This window comes from Miniopterus natalensis, chromosome 7, assembly GCF_054644295.1.
Source record: "Miniopterus natalensis isolate mMinNat1 chromosome 7, mMinNat1.hap1, whole genome shotgun sequence".
NCBI lineage: Eukaryota > Metazoa > Chordata > Mammalia > Chiroptera > Miniopteridae > Miniopterus > Miniopterus natalensis.
Genome location: NC_142087.1, coordinates 35,793,922 through 35,820,112, shown reverse-complemented (window position 1 = coordinate 35,820,112; position 26,191 = coordinate 35,793,922). Strand labels below are relative to the sequence as shown.

The window sequence follows — 26,191 nt, the reverse complement described above, 5'->3', positions numbered from 1 at the left end:
CGCGCCCGCATGGGGCTGTGCTACAGTCTGCGGCCGCTGCTCTTCGGGGCCCCGGAGGACGCCCCGCGCGCGGCCGCGGAACCGCCCGGCGCGCCCCGGGTCCCGGCGGCAGGGGGAGCCGCGGCGCCGACCCCGCTCCCTCGGGGCGCCGGCGGGAGCCCGGCGCGCGCGCGGCCCGAAGCCAACCCGCGGCCGGAGCGGCGGCGACGCCCGGACCAGCGGCGCGCGGAGGAGCGCGAGGCGGAGCGCGAGGCGCGGAAGGTGAGCCGCGGCATCGACCGCATGCTCCGCGAGCAGAGGCGCGACCTGCAGCAGACGCACCGGCTGCTGCTCCTGGGTAGGTGCGGGGCTCCCGGCGCGCGGGGCGGGGCGGTGGGGAGGGGGGCGCCGGGGAGGGGCGGCGGCAGCTCCAGGCGCGCGGGGCGCGGGGCGGCGGGGAGGGGCTCCCGGGGCGCGGGGCGGCGGGGAGGGGCGGCGGGGAGGGGCTCCCGGGGCGCGGGGCGGCGGGGAGGGGCGGCGGGGAGGGGCTCCCGGGGCGCGGGGCGGCGGGGAGGGGCTCCCGGGGCGCGGGGCGGCGGGGAGGGGCTCCCGGGGCGCGGGGAGGGGCTCCCGGGGCGCGGGGCGGCGGGGAGGGGCTCCCGGGGCGCGGGGCGGCGGGGAGGGGCTCCCGGGGCGCGGGGCGGCGGGGAGGGGCTCCCGGGGCGCGGGGCGGCGGGGAGGGGCGGCGGCGCCAGGCGCGCGGGGCGCTTCCCGCCCTGACGGGGTCCGCTTCTGCGACCCGGCCCAGAGCACACTGCCCGGGATCGTGCGCTTCCCTGCACCTCGCGGCTTTGGCCAGGCGTTCACTTATTATTAATTAATGAGCTTCTCTGGGAATTTTCCCCCCTCGCCTGATTGATTTCCACGGTACCTAATCCTCAGGGACGGCGCGCGCGCATCTCATTTCCTGCAACGGGAGTAGTCGTGCAGCACTTTTAAGAACACAAAGGAGGGGAGATTCACAAGCCCCGTGGCTGCACCGGAGCCTTTATTGCAGCCACAGACTCAGCCGGGCTGTGGTGGGTGTGGCTTGTTCCCTTCGGGGAGGGGTGGGCGGCTGAAGGCGGGACCCCGCGGCGTCCCGGGGGTTCGCCCGGCGCTCGGGGCGCTCGCTCGGCTGGGGCGCAGGCCGCGCGCAGCCCCGCCGCCGGCGGGCACCAGGCCCCCAGCGGCTTCAGGTGGTGAATGCGTGGTGTGCCGGTGTGTTCCTGGAGCTCCAAGTGGCGAGCGTCAAAAGGCCTTCCACAAGTTAACCAGGCCACATTTACATGCGCTCTACTGTAGAGTCAAAGAAAAAATCATGAGTTCCTGGTCTACTTGTTGCCTTTTAAATTTTAAGGCAAAAAATAAAACTTAAGATGTGGGCTTTTGGCCGGAATTTTGTGGGTTATAAAGCAGAATAATTATTCAGTTCTGTAGTCCGCTGTGTATAGGGAAGGAACCTATTCCATGATTTGAGTGAGATTCCTGCTTATAAATAAATGTGACTTTTATTTACCATCTAGAAAACCAGTCTTCAGCTTGAAAAGGCTCTCCCACAGTAAGAGGAAATGCTTAAAACAAAGCAAACCTACCTGCTGTATCCTGGTGAAATACCCGAATTCTAAGATAAAATGAATTTGGGGGGAAGAAACAAAGAAAAAAATAAACAAGCAGGTTTCCTGAAAAGGGCAGCAGGTCAGGTCAGAAGCAGAGCTCTCGTCCACAGTGCTCGCTCCTAGAACACAACAGGGCAGTGTTTCCAGAGGTGGCAAAAGGCAGAATTATACTCCTAGACTGTCATACCTCACTGAACCACTGTTTGTGTGTGAGGGTAAAATAGATTTTCATATTTCTCCACCCACATGTTTTTCTGAAAACAAGTTAATTAGAAATTATCCCAGCCAGATTTTAAAAAATGCATCAGATTAAAATGACTCAAATAGGAGAGGACTGTGGTCTCAAAAAATAAGAGAATAAAGTAAATAATGTCTACAGTTGTGGCAGTGTAATGTTGTTTTAATGTGACTGTGCGGTTGAGCAGGTGTTTTAAAAAAGTAAAAGGAAATGTGAAGCAGAAGATGCTATACACACACACACACACACAGGGTATTCTGTGAAAGAGACCTGGGGGATAAGATCTAAAGGATGGACGGGTGAGCCCTGGCCGGGAAGCTCAGTTGTTAGAGCGTGTTCTGGCATGCCAAGGTTTCGAGCCCAATCCCCAGTCAGGGCACATACACAGAGCAACCAAATGACACCCTGGCTGGTCTGGCTCAGTGGTTAGAGTGTCAGCCTTTGGACTGAAGGGTCCGGGATTCAATTCCAGCCAATCAATGTTTCTCCCCCCCCCCCCCCCCCACTGTCTCTGAAAAGCAACTGGAAAAAATATCCTCCGGTGAGAATTTTCAAAAAAAAAGGAACAACCAAATGAATGCATAAATATGTGGGACAACAGGTCGGCGTTTCTCTCTCACCCTCCCTCTCCCTCTCTCTCTCTCTCTAAAAATCAATCAATAAAATTAAATTTAAAAAAAAAAATGACTGGTGAGCTCCAAAGAGCCAACTTCTTGTAACACATGTTGAAAGACTCTCCTCTTTAATTGAAAGATATCTTATAGCCTACTATAGCTTGTCTATCAGCATCATATCTGAAATGACAGTGAATCAGATGGCTCGCACTTAGGGGGGAAACTATCGTCCACCCAACGACAACATCAGTAAAGCACATACTGTTATATCAGGTGGACTTTGATGATTAGCTTTTGTGTGTATTTAAACACAGAAAGGTTCTTGGTATTTGTTAGGATTTAGAATAGATTTCGCTGGAAATCTCTGAGCCAGAAGCCTGATTTACGGACCATTAATGTACTTAACGGCTTGCTTCTGCTGCCGTCTTGCTCACTGACCGAATTCACTTATTTATCTGGAAATGTGCATTGGGGGACAGAGAGCTCATAGGTTCAGGAAGGACAGACTTGCTTCAGGGTCCTTCCTTACTCCATGCCCATTAGTCTTATGCTAGTCCCATCTTCCAGGATGGTGTCTCCTCCAGGAGACCTGCCCAGCGTTTAATTCCCTTGTATCCTTATTGCACTCTATTTGCACCTCTCGTATAGCACTTTGTTACAGTCCGTATGGCTTCATGGGTGCTTTTATGTGCTCTGACTCCTCCATGGGTCCATCCTCATGGCCTGAGCTTTGTTTCCTACACAGGACTAAGACCTGTGTACCCCACACAGTGCTAAGAGAGCAAGAGTCTGAGAGCCACAGTGGCCATAAGGGCTTCATGACAAGAGTAAAATTGTCTCATTGTAACTTCGTTTTTTAAACCTTACCCGTGGATATATTTGCGAGAGAAACATCGATGTGAGAGAGACACATCAATTGGTTACCTCTCGCAATCACCCCGGATGAACCTGCAACCCAGGTATGTGCCCTTGACTGGAAATCGAACCTACAAGCCTTCAGTGTGCGGCCGACGCTCTAGCCACTGAGCACACTGGTCGGAGCCCATTTTAACTTTTAGATGGAGCATTCTTTCAGGCATGGGGTGGCTGGTAAAGTCCACTAGAGTGGAGATAAGATGAAAGTTCCAGTAAGAAGGCCGCCAATTCAGAAGGGATCATGAAATTAAAACTAGAGCAGCGTAATAGGAATGGGGGAGGGAATGTGCTCCACAAGTCAATATTAGAAGCCTCATTTTATAAATTACGCCATTATGGGAGAGTGACTGTAAAGGAAATATATTAAGTTTATCTTTTTTAAAGAAGTTTAGTCATTGTGAAATTCAGGAGCTGCTAATTTGGTCCCCCAAAACAGTCTTCATTAAAGCAATGCACATTCTGTTTATTTACTGCTGTTGTAAGAACAATATCAGATTTTGTTCTAAGTTCTGATTAAAGTGGTTTTAAAATATTTGGGAGACAGGAGGAATAGCTAATCCAGAGCCCAAGCATCAGTGATTCTTGCACAGTGGTGTGTAAGGAATTTTTGGCAGTAGTTCTAAATTAGCTCTTATTTGATACTTCGAATGGAAATAATTGTAAGAGTAAATGCCAGGCCACAACGTGACTACAGAGAAGCGACTCTGTTTTACAGGAACTCCTGGGAGCATCTGCGAGTGTGATCTTACATCTCCCAGCTGGGAGGCTGAGCCCACATTTCTAACTCTTTCCTCACAGGTGGCTCCTTAGTGAGATGTGTCGGGTCAGAATTTCAAGGCACAAATGTACCTAGACCCAAGTTGTGTTTCCTCCTTAGGGGGTAGGCCAGCTACCAAAACCTGGAGGCACCAAACTCACCATTTTGAAGACTCAGAAAGCAGATATGGCCCAAGGGAGAGAGCCAGACAGGAGGAGGAGATGGATGCTTCTGGAACAACTGGGCTTCGTGTTCCCTGAGGCCCCAAGGGCTCGTTAGCCCCACAGGCCAGTGCAGACAAACCGTAAACCCACAGCCACCCCAAGGAGGAAGCCTAGAAAAGGCCAAAGCCAGCGTACCCCAAAAAAGCATAAGTCCCAGATCAGTCCACTGTTTGATTTGGGGAGCAACTCCTGTGTTCCAAAGAATGTCAGTGCTGTGTTGTGAGCTGTGCGTTTGTTAATTCAGTCACAGGTAATGACACCTGCTACGTGCCAGGTTCTGCCTAGGGCGTCGTGTATGGGGCCATCCTCAGGAACTCATGGCCTTGTGGGAAGACAAGGGCATAAAGCAGCCATCACGACACAGCAGGAACTAGCACCCACACTGCTGCACAGGGGAGGGGCACCATGCCTGAAAAAGAAGAAGGCAGGGCAGAGGGTGGGGGGTGGGGGCAGCGATGTCTTCCAGCTTTCTCACTGAAAAATCAAAGTACACTCGGGGTATATTTCTGTTTTTCAAGTTAACTTTTTTTGCCATTTTGAGAGATTTGTTGGAAAACAGCATATTAAGTTCCCACTTGGAGCAAACAAAAAGAGGAATACTCAGGACTTTTTTCATAGTTGCATCAAAATTCTGCATCTGGGGAAAGCTCATTTGTTCAAAGTCTGGGTCAGATGTGCCCTGTTGACTTATGTGACCTTCCTGTGGAAGATAAGGGGGTGTCCCTCTTTGTATGTGTGTGTATGTGTTACTATAGTTTTTGTTGTACAAAGAGATTCAGTGTGGCCCTGGCCAGGTAACTCGGTTGGAGCATTGTCCTGATACACCAAGATTGTGGGTTCAGTCACTGGTCAGGGCACATACGCAGGCAACCAATGAATGCATAAATGAGTAGAACAACAGAGCCCTCTCCCTCTCTATCTCTCTTCCTCGCTCTCTCTGAAATCAATACATTTTTTTAAAAAGAAAAATTCAGGGTGCTGAGAAGAACCAATAAAACACCATAAATACAACAGCTGTTTAATGTCTTTCTTTCCTTCCTGTACCAGTAGAAGACAGTCCATAATTCTTTATCCCTGACATTATTTTAACTAATACTCTATTTTAGAATTACTTTTTAATGTAACAACTTACTGAACATCAACTATTGATAAGGTCTGTGTACAACTAAAAAGCAGTTAGCCTGAACCCTTGGCTGCGCCTGATGGAGATCGTTTATTGAATGCTCAGATCCACTTCCCTCTTTTGGTCTAATGGTATTTTCTCAGAAGAAACCGCTCCCATTTGGGCTTGGATGCAGTAATGGTTTCATAATGGGCGAGGAGGGCCAGTGTTGATGGTCTCACAGGCGCACAGAGCACTCTGATGTTCCCACCCTGTGGGCAGCGTGGAGCTCCACGTGGAACACTGTGCATCTCGCAGAACACTGTGAAACTGATCATTTCACCCTTCGTGCTAACCAGACAGTTTCATCAACTGAAAGCATCCAGTGAGCACCCCGTCGACAGACATGAAGACCGCCCAAGTGAGAGCGAGCAGAGGCTGTTCATTCAGAGCCTGCTTGGCAGGAGCGTCAGTCACCACCACTTGGTCTGGCTCCAAGGCAGGCAGGGGTGGGAACGCTTTTCAGTGGAAAAAAGGAAAGGCTTCAGGTGCGCCCTGAGTGGAGGCTGTTGGTGTGGAGAAGCTGTAGACAGGCTAACTAGAAGCAGGACAGCCTGTCTGATTGGTTAGGGATGCACAATTTGGCCTTCTCTGGTTGGGGTTGGGGGTAAAAATCAGGGAAGCTGTCAGCTGAAATTCAGGTCTTGGCTATGTGGGGCTGTTGTATGGGTTACTGTTAGGCTTCCTGGACTGGTTGCTAGAGATAGAGGTTTTACTTCCTGGGCTGGTTACTGCAGATGGTAGGTTGGCCTCCTGGGCTGGTGGCTGCAGGTTGTGAGTCAGGGTTCAATTTTATGTGTAGTCTGGCCATTGTCTGTTTATACATTCAATGTCTCCATACGTACCCATGGAGAACACAGTCATCTGAACTAGCAGAAAACCCCTGCTGTACAGAGTCTGGAACAGGCTCCAGGGCCACTGCCTGTTTGGAATTCTGGCCCTCCCTCCTCTGGAAGGTCATTTAGCACCTCTGAGCACCCTTTCCTTGGTTATAACATGGAAGTGAGAGTCCTTTCCAGAAGGATTGTTACGAAAACTGAGTGATGTGAAGCACCGTGACCCAGAACAGGCTTAATATTTGCTGTTTTATTTTATTTTTTTAATGTTTTTATTGATTTTAGACAGGAAGGGAGAGAGAGAGAGAGAAACATTGCTGTGAGAAACATCTGTCTGCTTCCTCCTACACACACCCTGACCAGGGATAGAAGCAGCAACCTGGGTTGTGCCCTGACCAGGAATAAACAGGTGACCTTTCAGTGCATGGGACATTGCTCAACCGAGTCACGCTAGCCAGGGAAGTATTTGCTGTTTGAAAAAGGATTTTTAAAAAGGTTAAATATGTTGAAACTCAAAAGGACAACTTCTAATTATATAATGAGATAATGAATTATGGCTTGCTGCAGTGTACCTAAGTTTAATATGTAGGTCCTTATCATTTGTTGGATATGTGTTCTAATGATCCCAGAGATTAAACACCAAACTGAAGTAGGAGCAGGGGTGGTGTAGCTAATCTCTGTGTCATGTAGTCAGGACTGAAAGAGGGGTTTTGTGTTCAGACCAACTGCCTATTTCAGTGTTTATTGAGCTCCTAGATGATACCAGGCATAGGAGTATGCACGCCTGCAAATCATAGAACTATAAACTGCTTTATTATTGGGTCCCCTACTAATACAAAGCCATTCATTGGGACAGCTGTGTAGGGAAATTATACATTGATTGTTTTAATCCAGACTCTTTCCACTGTAAGTGATAGACTCCAACTCAAGCCAGCATGAGTTAGAGGCAGAGGAGTGGCTTTTGTGACCAGGAAGTCCACTGCCCTGACAACCAGTGTCGCCCAAGCTCTGCCTCTCCAGGTCTTGATTCTGCCGTGTTCGGGCCACTTTTTCAGATAGGCCACCAGTGACCCCGGCTTCACAGTCTCAGGAGCCCAGTGGAAAACGCTTTGGAGTCTCCTAACAGTTCTGAGCTGGACAGCTCCAGTGAGAGCTTAAAATTGTTACTAACTGGTATTTGTTCTTGCGCCAAACCTCAAAGTTGCTTTTTAGAAACATTTATTTAATATATGCCCTGGCAGGTTTGGCTCAGTGGTTAAAGCGCGGACCTGTGACTAAAGGGTCCCGGATCCACTTTCCAGCCAAGGGCACATACCTTGGTTGCAGGCTCCAACCCTGGCCCCGGGCGGGGTGTGTGCTGGAGGCAACCAACCAATGTGTCTCCCACATCCATGTTTCTCTCTCCCTTCCACTCCCTCTGAAAAGCAATGGAAAAAATATCCTCAGGTGAGGATTTTAAAAAAAATTTTTATAAAGAAACATTTAAAATATTCTAAAATTACTTCTGAATTTAATGTCAGCATTAATATTTGTTGATTTCTTCTTTTGTTTTTTGTTTTTCCTTACAATGATGAAACAGACAGAAACATAGATATTTATTCCTCAGTGATGTAAGAAAGTGAAAACATTCCTGGATTCCTGTCTTGGACAGTGACTTCATGATGTTTAACACCGATCGATATTGCAAGCTAAGGACACTTAGGCATTTTGAAGGCAGATTGTTTCCTCGGGAGCCCACAGATAAAGGACTGATTCCTCCCCTTGGAGAATCGTAGGCATCACTTGAGGCTCTCAGCGTTGGAGCACGTTGTCGTGGGTGGGCCACTTGGTAGATAAAAGTACCATCGAGAAATGTCAGAACCATTGCCGGGGAAAGACCTCTGCATCATATTTTTGATTTGCCACTTATTTGGTCTTTGTGTTCAGAATTTGATGTTTGCCAGCAGACAAGATGTTTAAACCCTGTTGTTGCAATCCTGGAAATGACATTCAGGTGTGATGTTTGTGGGCTCGCAGATTGCTAGTTCCGTTGACTATCACGTCACCTAACAGAAATGAGACATTTCCCCTGCGCATTTTGAAAGCAAGCAGGCCTCTCTGCCTGAAGCTGGGTTGTTTGAAGGCTCTTGACCCAGCTGATTGTTTACCTCCCCTTTTTCCTTTGATGGAATACCACCAATAATTGCCTTTTCAGGTGTTCTTTGTATCTGTCTCTCTCTCTGTCGCTCTTTTTGTACTTCTCCCCACATGCTGTTCCCTCTTCCTGGAAAACTGGTCCTCTTTCAGTTTACCTGCATGAGCTCCATCTTAATCTTCACATCTCAGCTCACTTGTCACTTTCCCTTCCTAGAGGCCTTACTTAAATTAATGCCCGTTCTGTTCTTATCCTGGGTAGCTGGCTCTTTTCTTCATAGAACTTAACACGTTTTGCAATTAAATCTTCATTCATGTGTTTGCTTAGTGTCTGAATCCAGTAAGCTCCTGCATCCAAGGACGTCATCCGTCATGTTTTCCACTCAGTCTCCAGTGCCCTGCATGGCTTCTAACGGAAAGTTTTTCGATAAAATAAATGGGTGTCAAAATAAGATCAGAATGGTAATAAGCAGGGCGGGTCCTCAGCACTAAGCGTAAATGCTGGGGAGGCCCACCGGGGGCCCACCCTTCCCTTTTGTGTCCCAGCCTATGGTTGCTCTAGATCAAGAGTGTCAAGGTTAAGATGTAAACTTTTCTTTTTTGGGAGGTTACTTTGTTGTTGTTTTATTGAAGTGTAATTGACATATAACTTTATATTAGTTTCAAGTGTGCAGCATAATGATTCGATATTTGTATATGGCAAAATAATCACCACGGTAAATATAGTTAACATTCGTCGCCACACATTGTTACAAAAATTTTTTTTTTCTTGTGAGGACTTTTAAATTTACTCTTAGCAACTTTCAAATATACAATACAACATTATTAACTGTAGTCACTATGTTGTGCATTACATGCTCAGGACTTTATTTCAGACATTTCACGTAAACAATCATACAATATGTGGTCTTTTGTCTACAATATGTAGACAAATATGTAGCTTTTCTTACTAAGTGTGATGTTTTCATCAATGCGTAACATGTATCAGTATTGCTTTTTTATGACCAAATAATATTGCACCCTGTAGATATGCCACATTTTATCCATTCATTCAGTTGGTGGACATTTGCATTGTTTCCACGTTTTAGCTATTATGAATCATGCTGCCAAGGACATCAATGTACAAGTTATTGTCTGGACATATGTTTTCATTTCTCTTGGAATTCCTGGGTCATATGGTAATTTTATGGTTCACTTTTTGAGGAGCTGTCGAACAGTTTTTCAGAGCAGCTGACTCATATATACACCAGCAGTATGTGAGGGTTCCAGTTTTTTCACATCCTCACCAACATTTGTTATTGTTTTTTTATTGCAGCCAGCCTAGTGGATGTGAAATGATATTCACTGTGCTTTTGATTTGCATTTCCTTAACGACTAATGATGAGCATCTTCTCATGTCCTGATTAGCCGTTTGTATATCTTCTTTAGAGAAATATCTACTCAAATCCTTTGTTCATTTTTTAAATTGCTTTGTCTTTTTATTGTTGAGTTGTAGTCATTCCTGAAATTGTCTAGACACTGAAGCCCTTCATTCTTAACCACATGTAACTGCACTTTATGTCCTAACCCACAGGGTATCTGCTCAATAATGAATAATGTCAAGTTTGCCTCTATTTTTGTAATTTTAATTTTGTCGTACATGAGCAACATCAAGAGTCCAAATTCCAAGATCCTGAAGATGGACTTTACCAACTGTTACAAATTTAGGGGGGATATATGGAATTTTCTAAACAAATTGAGATGTCAGTATACTTTGAAACACTGTTTATCAACGTGGATGCTAAATGGCAGAACCCAAATATTGATGATGATCATGATAGTTTTAACGGCCAACAGCAATAACACAGCAAAAGTACAGGGACATTCAGGGAGATAAAAAACAGCAAAAGGCGGAGTAGGGGAGGAAAAGAAATATGCTTTGTATTTTTTTTTTTTAAACATATCTTTATTGATTTCAGAGAGTGGAAGGGAGAGGGAGAGAGAGATAGAACCATCAATGATAAGAGAGTCATTGATCAGCTGCAGCCCGCAACCCGGGCATGTGCCCTGACCGGGAATCGAACCCCGATCGCCTGGATCCCAGGTTGACTCTCAACCGCTGAGCCACGCCCGGCCGGGCTGCTTTGTATTTTTGAAATAGGCACTTTCTGAGCTTTGATTAACTGACATGTAAGGAAAAGCAAACAAAGAGAACAGGAGAAACAAACCCCCATCATCCTAAAGAGGAGAAAAAGAAGATAGTGCCTGGCGGGCAGTTGGCACTTGACTGTTTCAGAGGAAGGTGCTGAAGATCTGCGCCGGGCCGGGTTTGTTCCTGAAACCCGCCGCCAGGGGGCGCCGCCGCACAGCAGCTGGTCCCACCCTGCCTGGCTGGCGCCCCGAGGGAGGCTGCGTGCAGTTGGCCCACGGAGCGCGGGGACGGGGGTGAGTACTGGTAGCCTGGAGGTGGCTGCCACCCAGGCTCCTGTACTGTTAGAGGGAAAACTTGCGTTCATTAAGCTCCTAGACGTGAAGGATGAGTACTGGGCAATGTCCTCCATTACCTTGTTTCAAAGGGAAGTTGAAGTGGCCTGTCCATCTAATGAATGCCATGCCCGTGTGTGTTGGGGGGGCACTAACGGGGCCTGGGCAGTGCACTGCAGCATGCTCGGGGTGGAGTTAAAGCAGCACCAGAGTCCCAGTTCCTCCTTAGTGTGTTCTCTTTTTTTTCTATTCTGGGGATGTGTTTTTTTGTGTTAAAGAAAACCCGAGCCCAGGACTTGTGTGCACATGTGATTCTGTACATTCCTGGACAGGTCATGCACCATTCTTGAGTCTGTTCTGCAAAACTGTTCCCATCATCTCTGTCCCCAGGAAGGCTCACCGCCTCCTAACCGCCACCTGTTTCCAGTTTTGTCCTACCTGGAATCACTTCTCCACCTAACAGATTATTTTGATACCAAAACTCCCACTTCCCTGCTTCTGACAATTCTGTGACTTCTCGCATCCTTGGGATAAAGAGTAGAATTTTTTTTTTATATGTTAGAATTTTTAATAAAATTTTTTAGTAAACCAGCCATTCCCAGAATTAAACCTGCCATTCCCCAAGAGTAGAATTCTTAACAGAAGCCACAGCCCATCTGTGTGAGTCCTTGACACCTCGGGACAACCCCGCCTGTCATCAGCACTCCATAAACACTTGGGGAGATCAGTGATAAATCTACACAGATGAAATCTACCTTCCAAGCAGGTAAGAAGATGATGAACTGAAGGAGAGTGCAGAGGTGAAGTAGCTCTTATTTCTCACTAATTGACGTATTAGGGAGGGCATTTTATTGAGCCATGTTGCAGGGAGGTTTGCAGGAGTGTTGATTTGCAGACTCTCAATGTTTTCCAGATCGTTTTCAGGTTTGGTTTTTTTTTTTTTTTTTTGCGACTTTAGCGCTTCCTGTCTCACCATGCACAGACTGAGCGGTGAGAGAGGCCTCGTCCTCTCAGACAGCTCTTAGTTCAGCTGAAGAAGGCTTTCCAGAGGACTGGTAGTTTCTTGGTAGAGTTGGGGAGTTGGGGAAGGGCGGTAACCCTTCCTTTACACGAAAGGGTCAAATCACATAGACTGGATTAGGTTGAAACCATCCTCTCTGGAGCTCTGGGGCTGAAAGCATGGGGGTGTGGCCTGAATGCCTCAGGGGCAGCAAGCTCTGAGTAGTCTAGCAGTGGCTTGACAGTTTGTGCATATAATAAAAACACAATTAGATTGAAAGTAATCAAACTTTTTTTTTTATTCTATACTCAGTTTTTAAAAGGAAAAAGGTGATAACAAGGAAATGACCAAATTCCCAGCATCAAATCAACATGGGATCCAGAAAGGTTCTGTCGGTTTTCTACTCTGTTGTGCATCTGAAGCTTGGTGGTGGTGTTTTTTAAGTAGAAGATGTACTTCTAATTTCTGTTCGAATACAGCCCATCAGAGAACATCAGGAGCCATAAAAGTCACATTCTTCCTATCACCAGTATCTTGCAGCAGTAATTCCCAGTTTGGGGTTGGTGAGAGGATGGATATTCAGAGGTCCTTGAAACATCTGGCGCTTGGGACTAGTTAGGGACCTCTGATTGAAACCAGGCCCCCATTCAGAGCCCGATGTCAAGAGCCTTTTCACACACTGCATATTTGATGATTCTATGCAGTTGTCAGTTTTTTCAGCAATGACACTGCAGTTGTAGTATTTTAAAAGAGCCTCTATTTTTCAGATACACTGAAAGATGTATGGGTGGTGCGATGCCTGCGATATGCTTTGAACAGCACTGGAGAAGCCAGAGAGGTGGGGAATTGATGAAACGAGATGGGCCATGAGCTGATGACTGCTGGTTCCTGGGTCCGTTACTGTTCTGTCTACTCTTGCATCTGTTTGAAGTTTTCCATAATACAATTATTTTTTTTAAAGCTTCCTGCATGCAGACATTTCCCTCTCATATGAAAGGAAACAACACTAGCAAGTGTAGAATTTTGATCATTTCTTTTGGTTTTTGTAAGATCCTATAAAATCAAGGAAAGATAAGGTACTTTAAAAAAACACTTTATTTAAACAGGAATGGCGTCAACTGGCAATGGGCGTTGCCTAGCCTACCCACCTCCCAGCCCCATGGCTCTCCCCTCGGGCCAGCAGGGAACCAGAGACAGCTCCTTCCAGGCCTCAGCCCAAACTGTGTGGTGGGAGCCCCACAACAACTGCCCGGCTCAAGGAGCCCTGATCATCACAGTGAGCAGGATGGTCAGGCTGCTCCTAGCTGCCTGACACCACTGTACTGTTCCCTTAGTTCTGCACTGGAAGTGCCGCTAAGGTACAGGACACAACACTGTGACTGTGCAGGCTGAACAAGAGCACGCCACCTGGAGAGAGCTCAGCTCAAACCTGATTTTTAACGCACTTGTGAACCTTGCACAGAGCAGAGAACCCCTGTGGTGCTGTTTTAATTGTTTACCTTTTTATTTGAACATAATTTCAAACTTAGAAAAGTTTCAAGAGTGAGAATACAGAGAACCCTTAGATACCCCTCACCCAGGCTCACCTGTTGTTCACATCTCCCCCGTTTGCCTCATCCTCTGCATTCTCTGCAGATAGGGAGCACTGGTTCCCTTGGTGGTGAATCATACTAAAGACCCAGACTAGGACACTAGGTGTGTTCTCTGCTATTGGCGTCTTAACATCTTGACCTTTTCAGCAGACAAAACTAAGAAATATATGCATTTATACACACATATATGTACACATGCATACAAATGTACATATATGTGCACATAATTATGAGCATATCCATACGTATTTTAGAAATAGGGAGTTTATTCCAGTCACCACAATTTCAGTCCATCCCACAGGCTTTCTCTTGCCTTCTGAATTTCCATGTCCCTTCTTCCTCTGGAAATCCTGGCTCTAATATATCCAAGATGGTGTGGGATTTGCCTGCAGTCAGAGACTCCTTACTGAACGTCAATATTTAATTTATCTATAGCTTAAATCCATCAAATGGTTCCTACTCAGTGACAAATATGAACAAACCATGTAATGGCAGATGCAGACAAATATTAGCCTCTGTGTCCCTTGTTTTTTGTCAGCAGCCCTGCAAGTTTTAGGAAGAACCATTCCAAGTTGAGAAAGGTACATCGTTCCCACCTGTGATAAAACAATTTTAGGTCCTGTTTAATTTATATACAATTTGGCATCCTATTATAAGGAATACTGTTGCTTTAAACTCTGTAACTAAGCCAAATTCTAAAAGAAACCAGTTGCTAAGGCAACTGGGCAAAGAGTTAACTAATTCATCAGTCATTATATGCAGATTAATCTGCCTGAGTTAGAAAAGAAGTGGGCTTGTTTGATTTTTTTTTTTTTTTCCTTTTGAAATTAGTGGAAGAGAGTATGGTGTGACTTTTTTTCACTCGGTAAGAGCCTTAGAGTTCCTCGGGAAAGGGCAAAGGCTTTGAGATCGGACCTGCTCCACCCCATTTAGGCCCCTGTGCGACTCTCAGACCAACAGCCTTATCTGTAAAATGTGGATAATACTGTGCATCTTGTAACTATGGTGATGATCAGCGAAATGCTGGAAATAATGCATCTTTTGTGTCTTAAAATTAAGGTGAGGGGTGGCTTACGAAGGTTAGCATAAATTTCTCTGGAGGAAAAAAATGATACTTTTTCTTCACATCTATAATTTAACACACACACACCTCTCTGTGATCCCACTGTAGTCTCTGGAGAACTTGATCGCTTGTCTGACCCTTTCTACTGGACTGTTAAGCCGATTGAGAACAGGGACAGTGTCTAATTCATTATTGTAATCTCCAGGCTCTATAGGGAAGAAGGGTATGCAAAAATGCTCTATAGTGAGTGAATGAATGAATGGGAATGCACTGATTTTTTTTAAAAACAAATATGAATAAATTTATTTAAAATGTGGGAAACCTTCTCCACTCAGATAATAAAACCCAGAAACCATAAAGAGAAATAGTGATAAACATGTTTACATTAAATTTAAAAAATTTTTTTACTGAAAGAAATGCTGTAAACAAGTCCAAAAGAAATAAAACAAATGAAAGAGTGGGGTATTTACAACACATGACAAACAAGAGGCTGAATTCCTTGTAAAGTGTACGAAAGTGGACTCATTTGAAAACACCCTTCAGTCCTTCAAGGTCCGTCAGGCTGTTCATTGCCACCTGCTGGCAGGAAACTATAATTCCAGTGACTGTTTCTAAACAAGGAATTGAAGACACTGAACTGTATTCAGAATCAAAACAAATATCCTGAAACCACAAGAAAGAAAAGCTCTCTCTTCCACCACTGTCATGATGAAGATTCTACATGTGAATTTTTTCTTGTTTGTATTGTGCTAAAATATACAGAACAAAATTTACCATTTTAACCATTTTTAAGTGTACGGTTCTGCGCATTAAGCGCATTCCCAGTGTTGTGCAGCCATTGCCTCCATCCGTCCACAGGACTTGTTCCTCTCTCTAACTGAGCCTCTGTTCCCACGAAACACTAACTCCTCACTGCCTCCCACCCACAGCCCCTGGCATCCACCATTCTTTCTGTCTCTATGAACTTACTCCAGGTCCCTCATCTAGGTGGACTCATACAATATTAGTCCTTCTGTGACTGGCTTATTTCACTTAGCATAATGTCTTAAATTTCATCTATGTTGTAGCATGTATCAGAATGTCCTTCCTTTTTAACCTTATTTAAAAGACAGCATCATACAAACTCCATATATTTTCCAGGATCCACTGTACAAATAATGGTTTCTTTCCTTTTGCCTGTAAAAAAAGAACGTATATGCTTAGGTTTCTGAGTAACCTTTAAAAGACGGTATTTAAATTCCATCAGCATTTAAATTCGGCCAGCGGGACCCACTCCTTGCCGGGAACTAAAGTTCCCTTTCATCGGATAAAGGTTAAAGCTGAATGATACTCCATATCATGCATAGACCACATTTTGTTTATGAATTCATCTATTACTTACGTGTTCCTTGTCGTTTTTCCAGCATGTCTCGTGGCCTGTATGTTCCCAGCCAGCAGCCAGTACTTTGCTCAGCTGAGTGTCGGTAGATATTGGACAAATCTTTGTTGCCAGTACTATAGGTCGTTGTTGGCGTGCCTGCCTAGTAGGGAAAATCGGAAGATCTCAAGGAGGGATAAGGTAGAGGGGTAAAATGGCTATGTATTTGTTAAATTAATGTTGCATTAAAATAACAATTACTACATCTTTTGAGAGTGCACTACGCACCAGGCACTGTGATAGGTGAATTGACTCATAATTCTCACCACGTCGCTGTGAGGAGAATGCCATTGTCCTGACCATTTACAGGGAAAGAAGCGGAGAATAGCATGGGGTTTGAGCCCATGCTGTCGGTCACTAAGCTCCACGCCTCATGTGAGAGCGCATGGCTTGAGAAAAATTTCCATGCCAAGAATATGTATTTCCCATGGCTCACCTGGTTCACCCTGTCTCTGAGGCAGTTTTCATTGTTGGCCTGTCTCCCTCCTGTGCAATACCAATTCCCTTTTTTTTTTTTTTTAATATATCTTTATTGATTTCAGAGAGAGGAAGGGAGAGAGAGAGAGAAACATCAATGATGAGAGAGTCATTGATCGACTGCCTCCTGCACTCCACGACTGGGGATCGAGCCCGCAACCCGGGCATGTGCCCTGACCGGGAATCGAACCCCGATCGCCTGGATCCTACGTCGATGCTCAACCACTGAGCCACACCTGGCCAGGCCCAGTTCCCTTTCCATTGCTTTTACCTTGCAGTTCTTCCTTACCTGGCCTGTGTTCCTTCCCTACGTGATCCAACCCCACCGTTCTTCAAGACATGCCTCGTCCCTCCTCCTTGTGGAAGCTTTTCCCAATTCCGTGAACCCTCACATCCTGCTTAGAAGTCCTGCCACACCTTTCAGCCCTTGGTTGATATATAGTGTCACACATTGTCCTCTGAATGACTGGAGTGTGCTATTCGTACTTCCCCAGCTGCTCAGGAACGTAAGAAATTGGTCTAAGAGTTTTCTTACCTGCTTTGTAGTATATCTGGCTGGTGGGTAGAAATAAACATGTTCAATGATATGAATCTGCATTGGGTAGACACAACATTGGATTCTCTTAACTATCTTTCCTTACATCATATTGCTACATGATTTGCTTACAATATGATAATTGTGAGGTAGGCAGGCGTTGCTGAAGTCCAACATCGAATGAGCGTGTTAAGACTAAAATTCCTGTCATCACGTTTCTGGCAGCCCTGACATCCCACAAGGGTACCTCTGTGATACCAAGAGAACATTGATAAGCATTTAAAATGCATACTATGTTGTTCGTCTTTCTTTTTGCTCCAAATCAGGGACTTTACCGAGTCAGATCAGATTTACTTTATAAGAAAATGTTAGTGAATGTAGTTGAGGGCTATAAAACTTAATGTCTAAAACTAAGTGCTGAAACTTTTTTATCATAAAATGTCCCTTAAGATTTAAACTATTCATGTCTGGGGGGTTTGTTCACAGTTTCACATTTCACTTCATCTGATGTTTGTTAATTAGTAAAAAAAAACAACAACAACAACTTTAAAATTGGTTAGATTATTTTTGAAACCTCATGTCAGTATTGAAACATAATTAAACATGTGTTTGAATCTCTGCCCTGTAGTCCAATATTTTGTTAGGCTATTTGAGGTTAAAGAACAGAGTTAAACAAATAGAGATGTTAATCTCACTGTTCAAATGCTAGTTTTCACTCTTCCTCTGGTCCTTGAGCCCATTATTTGATTTCTGGTTTGTAAAATGTGTTTTAAGTATAGTTTTGATGTGTGCGGTTCCTCTTGCGATACATTCATTAACAGTCCACCGACTACCCTCCGGCCATTTCTTTCTCATAACCTGACCCTGTTTGGTGGCTTTCACAGATTTTTTTTTTTTTAGCTTCATTCTGTTTGTAGATTCCCCTTCTGTTTTATGGGGGTTCAGCAGCCTACCACCTCTTATTTTCATGCTGTGATAAACTCTAGCCTGTGACACTGAGTCGTGTATGCCAGTGAAGATATTTCAGCCCTGGGTTTTTGGACATGGGGTGGGATCAGAGACCGCATACCTTCCGTTATGATTCGCTGCTATTTTGGTGTTTAAAGCTGTCAGTTGAACAAGACGGTATTACTCCCCTTTATGGATGATACTGCCAAAAGCTATTTAATACAGTATTACTTTGGCTGTCAGAGTAAGAAGGGGAAAAAAGGAGACAAGTATTTCAATAAAATAAGATATTTGATTGCAAGGCATTATGTACAAGAGGGGAAATGTTTCCCTGCTTTTCTATAAAAACGTAAAAAATTAACCACAATACTTTTAAACATATTGTGACTAGGTCACAGAGTGAGCTCCGCTGTTAAGAATGGAAAATAATCTACACAGGTTATTTCCACCAAGATACTGAGAAAGAAAAGAGATAAAACAACAGCAAATTGTCTAAAATAGCACAAGCTGGGATGAAGGCCGTGTGCGCACCAGTTACTCAGACGCCACTGTGCTCGCGCCACCAAGCTCGCTACGAGACTGGCTGCAGCCTTTGGTTTCTTGGAGCGTTGTCATTGCTCTGAATTAGTGACTCTTCACCTTTCCTAAACTGTTTTGTTCCTGTTCTTTAAAAAAATTTTGTATACTGCTCCAAAAGTCTTATTGCAGTTTTAGTCTTTATTAACCTCTAAGGTATAAAATGCTACTGAAAAAACCGTTACTAAATTTTTTAAGTATTGATTTTTTTAAATTAAATTCAACTATCTGCTGTCTTGTGCTATATAGCACTCTAGTCTTTTTTCCAAACTAGCTCAGCATCTCCTAGATCTAGGCCTGTCATAAATTGAAACAGTTTCTTTGAATATTTTCATCTAGTTCTTAAACTTCTTTGGCAAGAAACAAATTTTGTTTCTTATTTTTAGGAGAAACAAATTTTGCACCTTCCCAGTTATCCCAGATGTGACCAGGGCTTCCCCCCCTACTTTGCAGCCCCAGCATTTCCCTGGGCCGGCCGCCTCTGCCCCCTGCTGGCACCTGGCTGCTGCAGGTGGGCGTGCACCTGCGCCGCTCCGCCGGTGGAGGCGCCGCCGTTGCCTGGCGACGGAGGCCGCGCTGCCGGCAGCCCCGCTGCCCTGCTCCAGGGGAGCCAGCTGGGGTTTTGAATTCTGATCCCATGGTTAGAAACACAAATGATCAATTTCCCAGACCAGACAAGGAAAAGGCCAGGTGACTAGGTGTGTTTTTTAAAAGGTGTGTTGAGCTCCTACCTGATAAAGGTCGGACTAGGTAAGGTTGGCTTTGCGTTTCTTTTAAGAAATGCTGCATCACAGTATAAGGATATTGCTTTTTATGTTTTAGAGAATTTAGCAGTGCATTGTGAAAGTCGTATAGTGCACCTCTGTTCTGTTAGACCTGTTCATGTAATCATATGAAAGTCAACATATAAAAAGTTCTCTTTAACCCTAATTCCTAAATCTTAACAAGTGGAAACATTTTGCTATATTTTTAGGGAAACTAAATATCAGGCTGCCTTAAAAATGTGGCTTCTGGGTTCTAACTTAATTCTCCTTTTGTAAGTTTTTGTGGGATTTGTTTTTCCCCCTTCTCTTCCCACTAACAATTTATAGAAATCTTGGCATTAAAAAAAAAAAAAAAAGAAAAATCTTTATAAACATTCTACTACACTATGCTATTTTTATATACCTTTTCTCACCTTCTGACTGGGCCATCAGCCACACTACAGGCCAGGTTGGTAATGCCATGTGTGAGTATTTGTGTTAACACTGACAGGTGCGAGGCCTGACAACAATGCTAAATTGTCTCCTTCCACAAAAGACCTAGCTCAGAATGCAGTGGAGCACTTCTATGGTTGCTTCTGCCTATCAAAAAGAGTGATTTAGTGCTTTTGTTTTTTAAAAGCGTATTCTTATTTTCAATATAATACTAAACTGGACAAGTATTTTATAAATTTTCAATTTGACCATGAAATTCCTTTACTGAGAAGCCATGCTTCAAGCAGGAGTTATCTTTGGCATTCGTGAAGTGATTCATCTATTCAGCAAAGATTCACAGGGCACCTCCCCCGGGTCAGCCTGGCCCTCACAGAGTCCGCAGTCTAGTGTCGTTTTGGAAGAGCAGTAAACAAAAGTTTCGATGCAGGGCCCTGGTGAGATGATGGACCGTGGAGAAGGAAGGCCTAACCCTGACTGTGGAGGCAGGGGTGAGGCTAGAAGGAAAACTGGGAATTGGCCAAGTGATGAAGAGGCCAAGCAGCCCCGGCACACGTAGCCACGGGATGAACTAAGGTGTGCAGGAAGTGCAGGCCGTCAGAAGAACAGATAGGGCGGGGGAACGCTTGGAGAGGAGAGAAGTGAGGCCTGAAGCCCGAGTCTGCACTGACCCGATCTTGAAGGACCGTGGCCGGGGGCTTGTAGGTGGTGGTGATGGTGCTGTGGTTGGATTGGGAGTGTATTGTGGCATCATCATGCCGGGTGCACTGGAGTAAGGGAGCAGGAGGCCACTGCCGAAATCCAGGTGAGATTAGTGATCTAAGACCGTGGCAGTGGCAGATGGGGTGGAAAAGACAGGGCGGATGTTCAGGACACAAATCAAGAAGATCCTATTTGGGTTAGCAGGAAGGAAAGGGAGTCAGGATGACTTCCGTGTTCCGGTTGGACATTCGGGGGTGAGCTGGGCTGGAGATCTGATAGGGACATAGAGCTGTGTGTGCAGAGCAGGCAGGATACAGTCAGCCCAGCAGGGCTGTGCCTAAGGGGAGAAGGGCTGCTCTGGATCCAAGGCGCCTCCCCAGGAGGGGGATTCAGCAGCCAGCGGGCTGGCAGGAAATCAAAGACCATCCGGTGCCAGCTCCAGAAAGAGGTCAGAGAAGGTAAAGACCAACGTTCCTGGGTGGTGTTTAACCCCTGGGACACCTTTGATGACCCCGGTGAGAGCATTTTCAGTGTGGGGAGGTGGGCCGCCAGGGGCTGAGGTGTGAGCAGGAGGTGAGGCAGGACTGGGGACCATCCCCTTTTTAACTCTTGGCTGTGGTGGGCAGGAGGAAAGTTGTGGACTTTTGATTGAGGAGGTGCTGTTGGTTTTCAGTGGGACAGAGTTGAATGTGTTTGTGTCCTTGAAGGACACAAGCCAGTAGAAAAGAGATTGAAGAAAGAAGGGAGGGGGGAGGAGAGGGGACAGCTGACGGGGTGGAGACCGCGGCCGGCGCAGGGCCGGCCTGGCAGGGGCCTTGCTCCCTGCAGCCAGAGGCCAGGCCTTGTGGAAAGTGAAGGAAACCTGTGGGCGCGGAGAAGAGTGGAGCACGTGAGGGCAGAGCTTGGCCAAGGCGCCTGGGTGAATCCCTGTGCGGCCCTAGGTTTGCCAGGGCTGGACGGGAGGGTCCCCGGGTTGATCCCCGCCGGGCACGGACCTCAGCCAAACCTTCCCTCCCCCCCCTCCCTCCCTCCCTCCCCCCCCTCCCTCCCTCCCTCCCCCCCTCCCTCCCTCCCTCCCCCCCTCCCTCCCTCCCTCCCCCCCTCCCTCCCTCCCTCTCTCCCCCCCCTCCCTCCCTCCCTCCCCCTCTCCCCTTCTACTCTCTCTGAAAAGCAATGGAAAAAGTATCCCCGGGCGAGGATTATAAATAAATAAGGAATCCTTGTACAGTGCCGGCCGGCGCCCACCAGCTCGGATGTCTCCCAGGGGCGCGGGCCCAGGAGCGCCGCGCGGTCGCCTCTGCCCCGCTCCTTCCCCCGAGCGCGGGGCGAGTGCGGGAGGGAGGCCGGGGGCTGTCGCTCGGTCGCGGCGCAGCAGGCACACGCCGGCCCCCTGCCCTCGCGGTTCCCGGGCTGCGACCCCGGTGCGGCCGGCGCGTCCTGCAGACCGGAGCTCGGCTGCGGGGAGAACCGGGCGGCGGGCGGCTGAGGGAGGCGGCGGCGGGGGCGCTGGGATCGCCTAGGAAGGGGGAGCAGAGGCGGTGTGACGGGCGCCGCTCACAGATCCGCCCCCACAGACTCTAGGATCGCGCGGCCTCCCGGGCACCCGAGGGCAGCGCTCCCAGACCCACCCTTCCTGCGCGTGGGGCGCGAGGCAGCCACCCGGCGGCGGTCGGGGCCCCACGAGGGTGAGCCTCCCGGCCGGGCCCTTCGAGGTCAGCTGCGGACCCTCCAGCACAGGAGCGCAGGAGGCGTCCCCCCGCCCCCCCACACCCCCACACCCCCACACCCCCAGCCGGCAGCTTCCCTTCCCAGCGGAGACCCGGGAGGAAGCGCAGGTCTCGCGCCGCCTCCAGAGCGGGCAGGTGGGCAGGTGGCAGGTGGCAGGTGCGCACAGCCGCGGGGACTCGGCGGCACCCCCTGCCCCTCCTGCCCTGCCCTCGGCCACCACCCAGTGGGCCGGCCGCCGCGCCCCCAGCGCCCCCTGGGGTCGGTGCGGTGGTTCCCGCGCGCCCCCGGCGCCCCCTGGGGTCGGTGCGGTGGTTCCCGCGCGCCCCCGGCGCCCCCTGGGGTCGGTGCGGTGGTTCCCGCGCCCCCGGCGCCCCCTGGGGTCGGTGCGGTGGTTCCCGCGCCCCCGGCGCCCCCTGGGGTCGGTGCGGTGGTTCCCGCGCCCCCGGCGCCCCCTGGGGTCGGTGCGGTGGTTCCCGCGCGCCCCCGGCGCCCCCTGGGGTCGGTGCGGTGGTTCCCGCGGCCCCGGCGCCCCCTGGGGTCGGTGCGGTGGTTCCCGCCGCCCCCGGCGCCCCCTGGGGTCGGTGCGGTGGTTCCCGCGCCCCCGGCGCCCCCTGGGGTCGGTGCGGTGGTTCCCGCCGGCAGCGGGGCGGGGCTGAGCGCGCGGCTGGGGAGCGCTGGGGAGGGGAGGGCGCAGCGCCACCGGCTGGCTCCCGCAGAGCCGCGCTCCCTGCCCCGTCTCCCTTCAGGGTTTGCTGCTTCTGCAGCAGAAAATTCTAGACAGTTATCTTTAAAGAACATCTGACTCCACGCGTCTTCCTGGTGCCCTTTGGAGTTAGGAGTTTGCGCGGGGCAGGGGGAGGGAGAAGACCGCGCGTCCTGATCGGAAAGCGCCGAGGACGCCAGCCCGTCTCCCGGCGCGGAGAAGGCCATCGCCGCGCCCCCGCCGCCCGCGGCTCTCCCGCTCTGTGTGCGAGCTCCCGGCTGCGCCCGGCGTGCAGGCGAGCGGGCAGGCATGGGCTGTCTGGGCAACAGCAAGACCACGGAAGACCAGGGCGTCGACGAAAAAGAAAGGCGCGAGGCCAACAAGAAGATCGAGAAGCAGCTGCAGAAGGAGCGCCTGGCTTACAAAGCGACCCACCGCCTGCTGCTGCTGGGTAAGGCGGCCGGGGCGCGGCCGGCGGAGCGGAGCGGAGCGGAGCGCGGCCGGCGGGGGACCCGCTGCCTCCGGCCGCGGTCGCGGCCGCGGTCACAGCCTTCTCTCTGTTTGTTTGTAGGGGCTGGTGAGTCCGGGAAAAGCACTATCGTCAAACAGATGAGGATCCTGCACGTCAATGGATTTAATCCCGAGTAAGAAATGATCCATTTCGGTTTTGCTCCCAAACGGCGTGCACGCCTTGTCAGGTCTCTCCCAGCCTTCCCCAAAGTGCTTTCTCTAGGCGCTTAACTCAGTCCGTGAACACTCCTTTAAGGGAGGAAAACAGAGGGGTGTTTTGTTGAATTTGGTATCTTTAGGTAAGTGTTTTTTCTGGCAGTGTCTAGATCAAAAGATAAAATAACAAAACATGGTTTATTAGGCATTCTTGAGGTATGCCTGTTCTTGGTATCTGTATTCTTGGTATTGCTCTGAACGCACTTAACCAATATGTCAACAATATATACTTCTCTCTATATCATTTGTCTACATCTATTTTGATTCATGTCTGCCAACACATGGATAGATTCTAATCAAATATATATCCGAGTGTAGCTTAGTAGTTTTTATAGGCAACATTCATGACAGGTGTGCCATGTTCTGTGCAACCAGTGTGGTTGTTTAAAGCTGTAGCTTGTAATGTGTGCACTCAGGTTTGTTTAGGGTACAGATTAGAAAAGGGTGATGTTGCCCTTCCCCAGATAAAAGCTTTGCGGATAAAAACTGTTGTTCTGGGCGTTGACGACCTCTGGGCAAACCAGTCTAGCCAGGTGCCGCAGCTGGAAATTTAAAATCCCACCCAGTTTCTTCAAATCAGTGCTAACGATTAATTAAATTAATAACAATTCTCTTTTAATACAGGGAAAAGAAGCAGAAAATTCTGGACATCCGGAAGAATGTTAAAGATGCTATTGTGGTAAGGACTTTTACTCAAATGGTTGTTGACTAGACAAGTTAAGTACCCTGTTCTCTAAAACTAAACAGACAGAAATTATATGTTAGATTATCACACATGGAGTCTAAGTGTCCTAAGCGTTCTGTTTATCCACAAATATGTTTTTCTTTATTCCACTTTAGACGATAATTTCAGCAATGAGTACCATAATACCTCCAGTCCCACTGGCCAACCCAGAAAATCAGTTTCGATCCGACTATATCAAGAGTATAGCCCCTATCACGGACTTTGAATATTCCCAGGTATGTAAATCCTTATTGAAATGTTTTAAGCGGCGCAAGATGGAACCTTTTTTTTTCCTTTATATACTCACCCAAGGATATGTTTACTGATTTTTAGACAGAGAGAGAGAGAGGGAGGGACAAAGAAACATCGATGTGAGAGAGCAACATCCATCAGTTGCCTCCCCTACTCGCCCCGACCGGGGATCGAACCCACAACCTAGGTATGTGCCCTGACCCGGGGGGAGGGGTTGTCAAACCCACAGCCTTTTGGTGCACAGGACAAGGCTCCCACCAACTGAGCCACACCTGTCAGGGCAAAACCATTTTTAATGAGGTGGCTCGTGAGAATCAACGTTAATATTAATGCATTATTAACTTTCTTCAAAACCTAGCTCTGCTTAAAAGAAATGCTTTCCTCTGTATCAATATATTAACGTTGGTTAAAAATACTGAAGACAGCAGGACTGTAAAACACGCTTTTGTGGATGTATTGGGGATGTCGATCAACAGGAAGCCAGCATACCTTTAAGAACTATCTATAGTGCTTTTTCCTGTGTGCATTTCTGAATTAACAGTGAAGCAGTTGCCAAGGTAATAAATGTTTAGAGATTCCGTAAGTACAGAGAAGTACTCTCTGATATGTGATTGCCTATGGGGAAAATAGAACAGAATTCAGTTTACTTGTAAGGTGTGTGTCCTTCGGATCAAATGGAAAGGGAATGCATGCTCTAAATAGTACTGTGGGTTACTTCTGAATGTTCACTGTATGATAGGAAAATGTTCATTTTACACCTGCAGGATTTAGGGCTGCTTTACCTCCTAATCACTTGGACGGCAGTATTGCTTATGCAAAAGGGTGATATGACTATTAGCTTTCTCTTGTTTGGGAATAAACATTTCTTTAAAATATTGTTATTTGGCAATTGGATCAAGCACGTTTCAAAGAAAAATATATTTGTTAAATTTTTCAGAAAGTCGTTTTTGCTACAGTTGTGCTAAAAAAAGAATATGTTTGTGTTATGTATGCATACCCATCAATTACAGTATTTCAGAGTTTTCACTGCCTGCCATGGTGGTCTTGAGACAGTTCTCATTCTCAGAATCCTCTCTCCCCAGGGACGCTGATGCAGAAACCAGTATGTTCAATAGATAGGCCCTGCCCTGCGCTGACTGAAGTTCGGGCCGGTGTGTGCCCACTGAGCCCTACCCCTTCTCTTCCGCATGTCAGCACAGCGGGGTTGTCCTATGGGCTCTGTATTGAGCTGGCAAACAAGAATTACTTTTTTTTTTTTTTTAGCTATATTTGCATCCTCTCCTGAGATTATTGCTTCTGGTAAGCATTCCAAGGTAGCCTGTGAGACCTCTTGAATTTTTAAAAAGGAGTTAGGGATAGCAAAATAGCTAGAAAAAGGGATAAGGCATCTGGCACAGCAGAGCCCACTATTGTTTACTAAACTGTGTCTTTAATTGACTGGATGGCATGGAGGGGGTATAAAGGGGATGATGGGGGGCGGGAGGCAGGTAGCACCAAAGCAGTGCTTCAGCCAGCTAGAGCTACAGGATGTCCGCCCGGCACCCTGTGGCATTTTATGTGCTGCAGCAGTCACCAG

At 47.6% G+C, this 26,191-nt stretch overlaps 1 protein-coding gene across 2 annotated transcripts; it reads left to right on the top strand.

The window, feature by feature from the left end:
- Positions 1-258: 258 nt before the first annotated feature.
- Positions 259-24,697, top strand: LOC148092743 (guanine nucleotide-binding protein G(olf) subunit alpha-like). Of its 2 annotated transcripts, none has more exons than XM_087818610.1 (4): positions 259-337; positions 23,485-23,557; positions 24,264-24,318; positions 24,480-24,697. In XM_087818610.1, exons 1-4 carry the CDS (start codon positions 283-285, stop codon positions 24,687-24,689), a joined length of 393 nt encoding a protein of 130 aa, XP_087674736.1. In that variant the 5' UTR covers positions 259-282; the 3' UTR covers positions 24,690-24,697. The 2 variants fall into 2 exon arrangements, 1 of the variants encoding a protein (XP_087674736.1); XR_015714772.1 differs by lacking the exon at positions 259-337 and adding an exon at positions 23,317-23,364.
- The last annotated feature ends 1,494 nt before the right edge of the window (positions 24,698-26,191 follow it).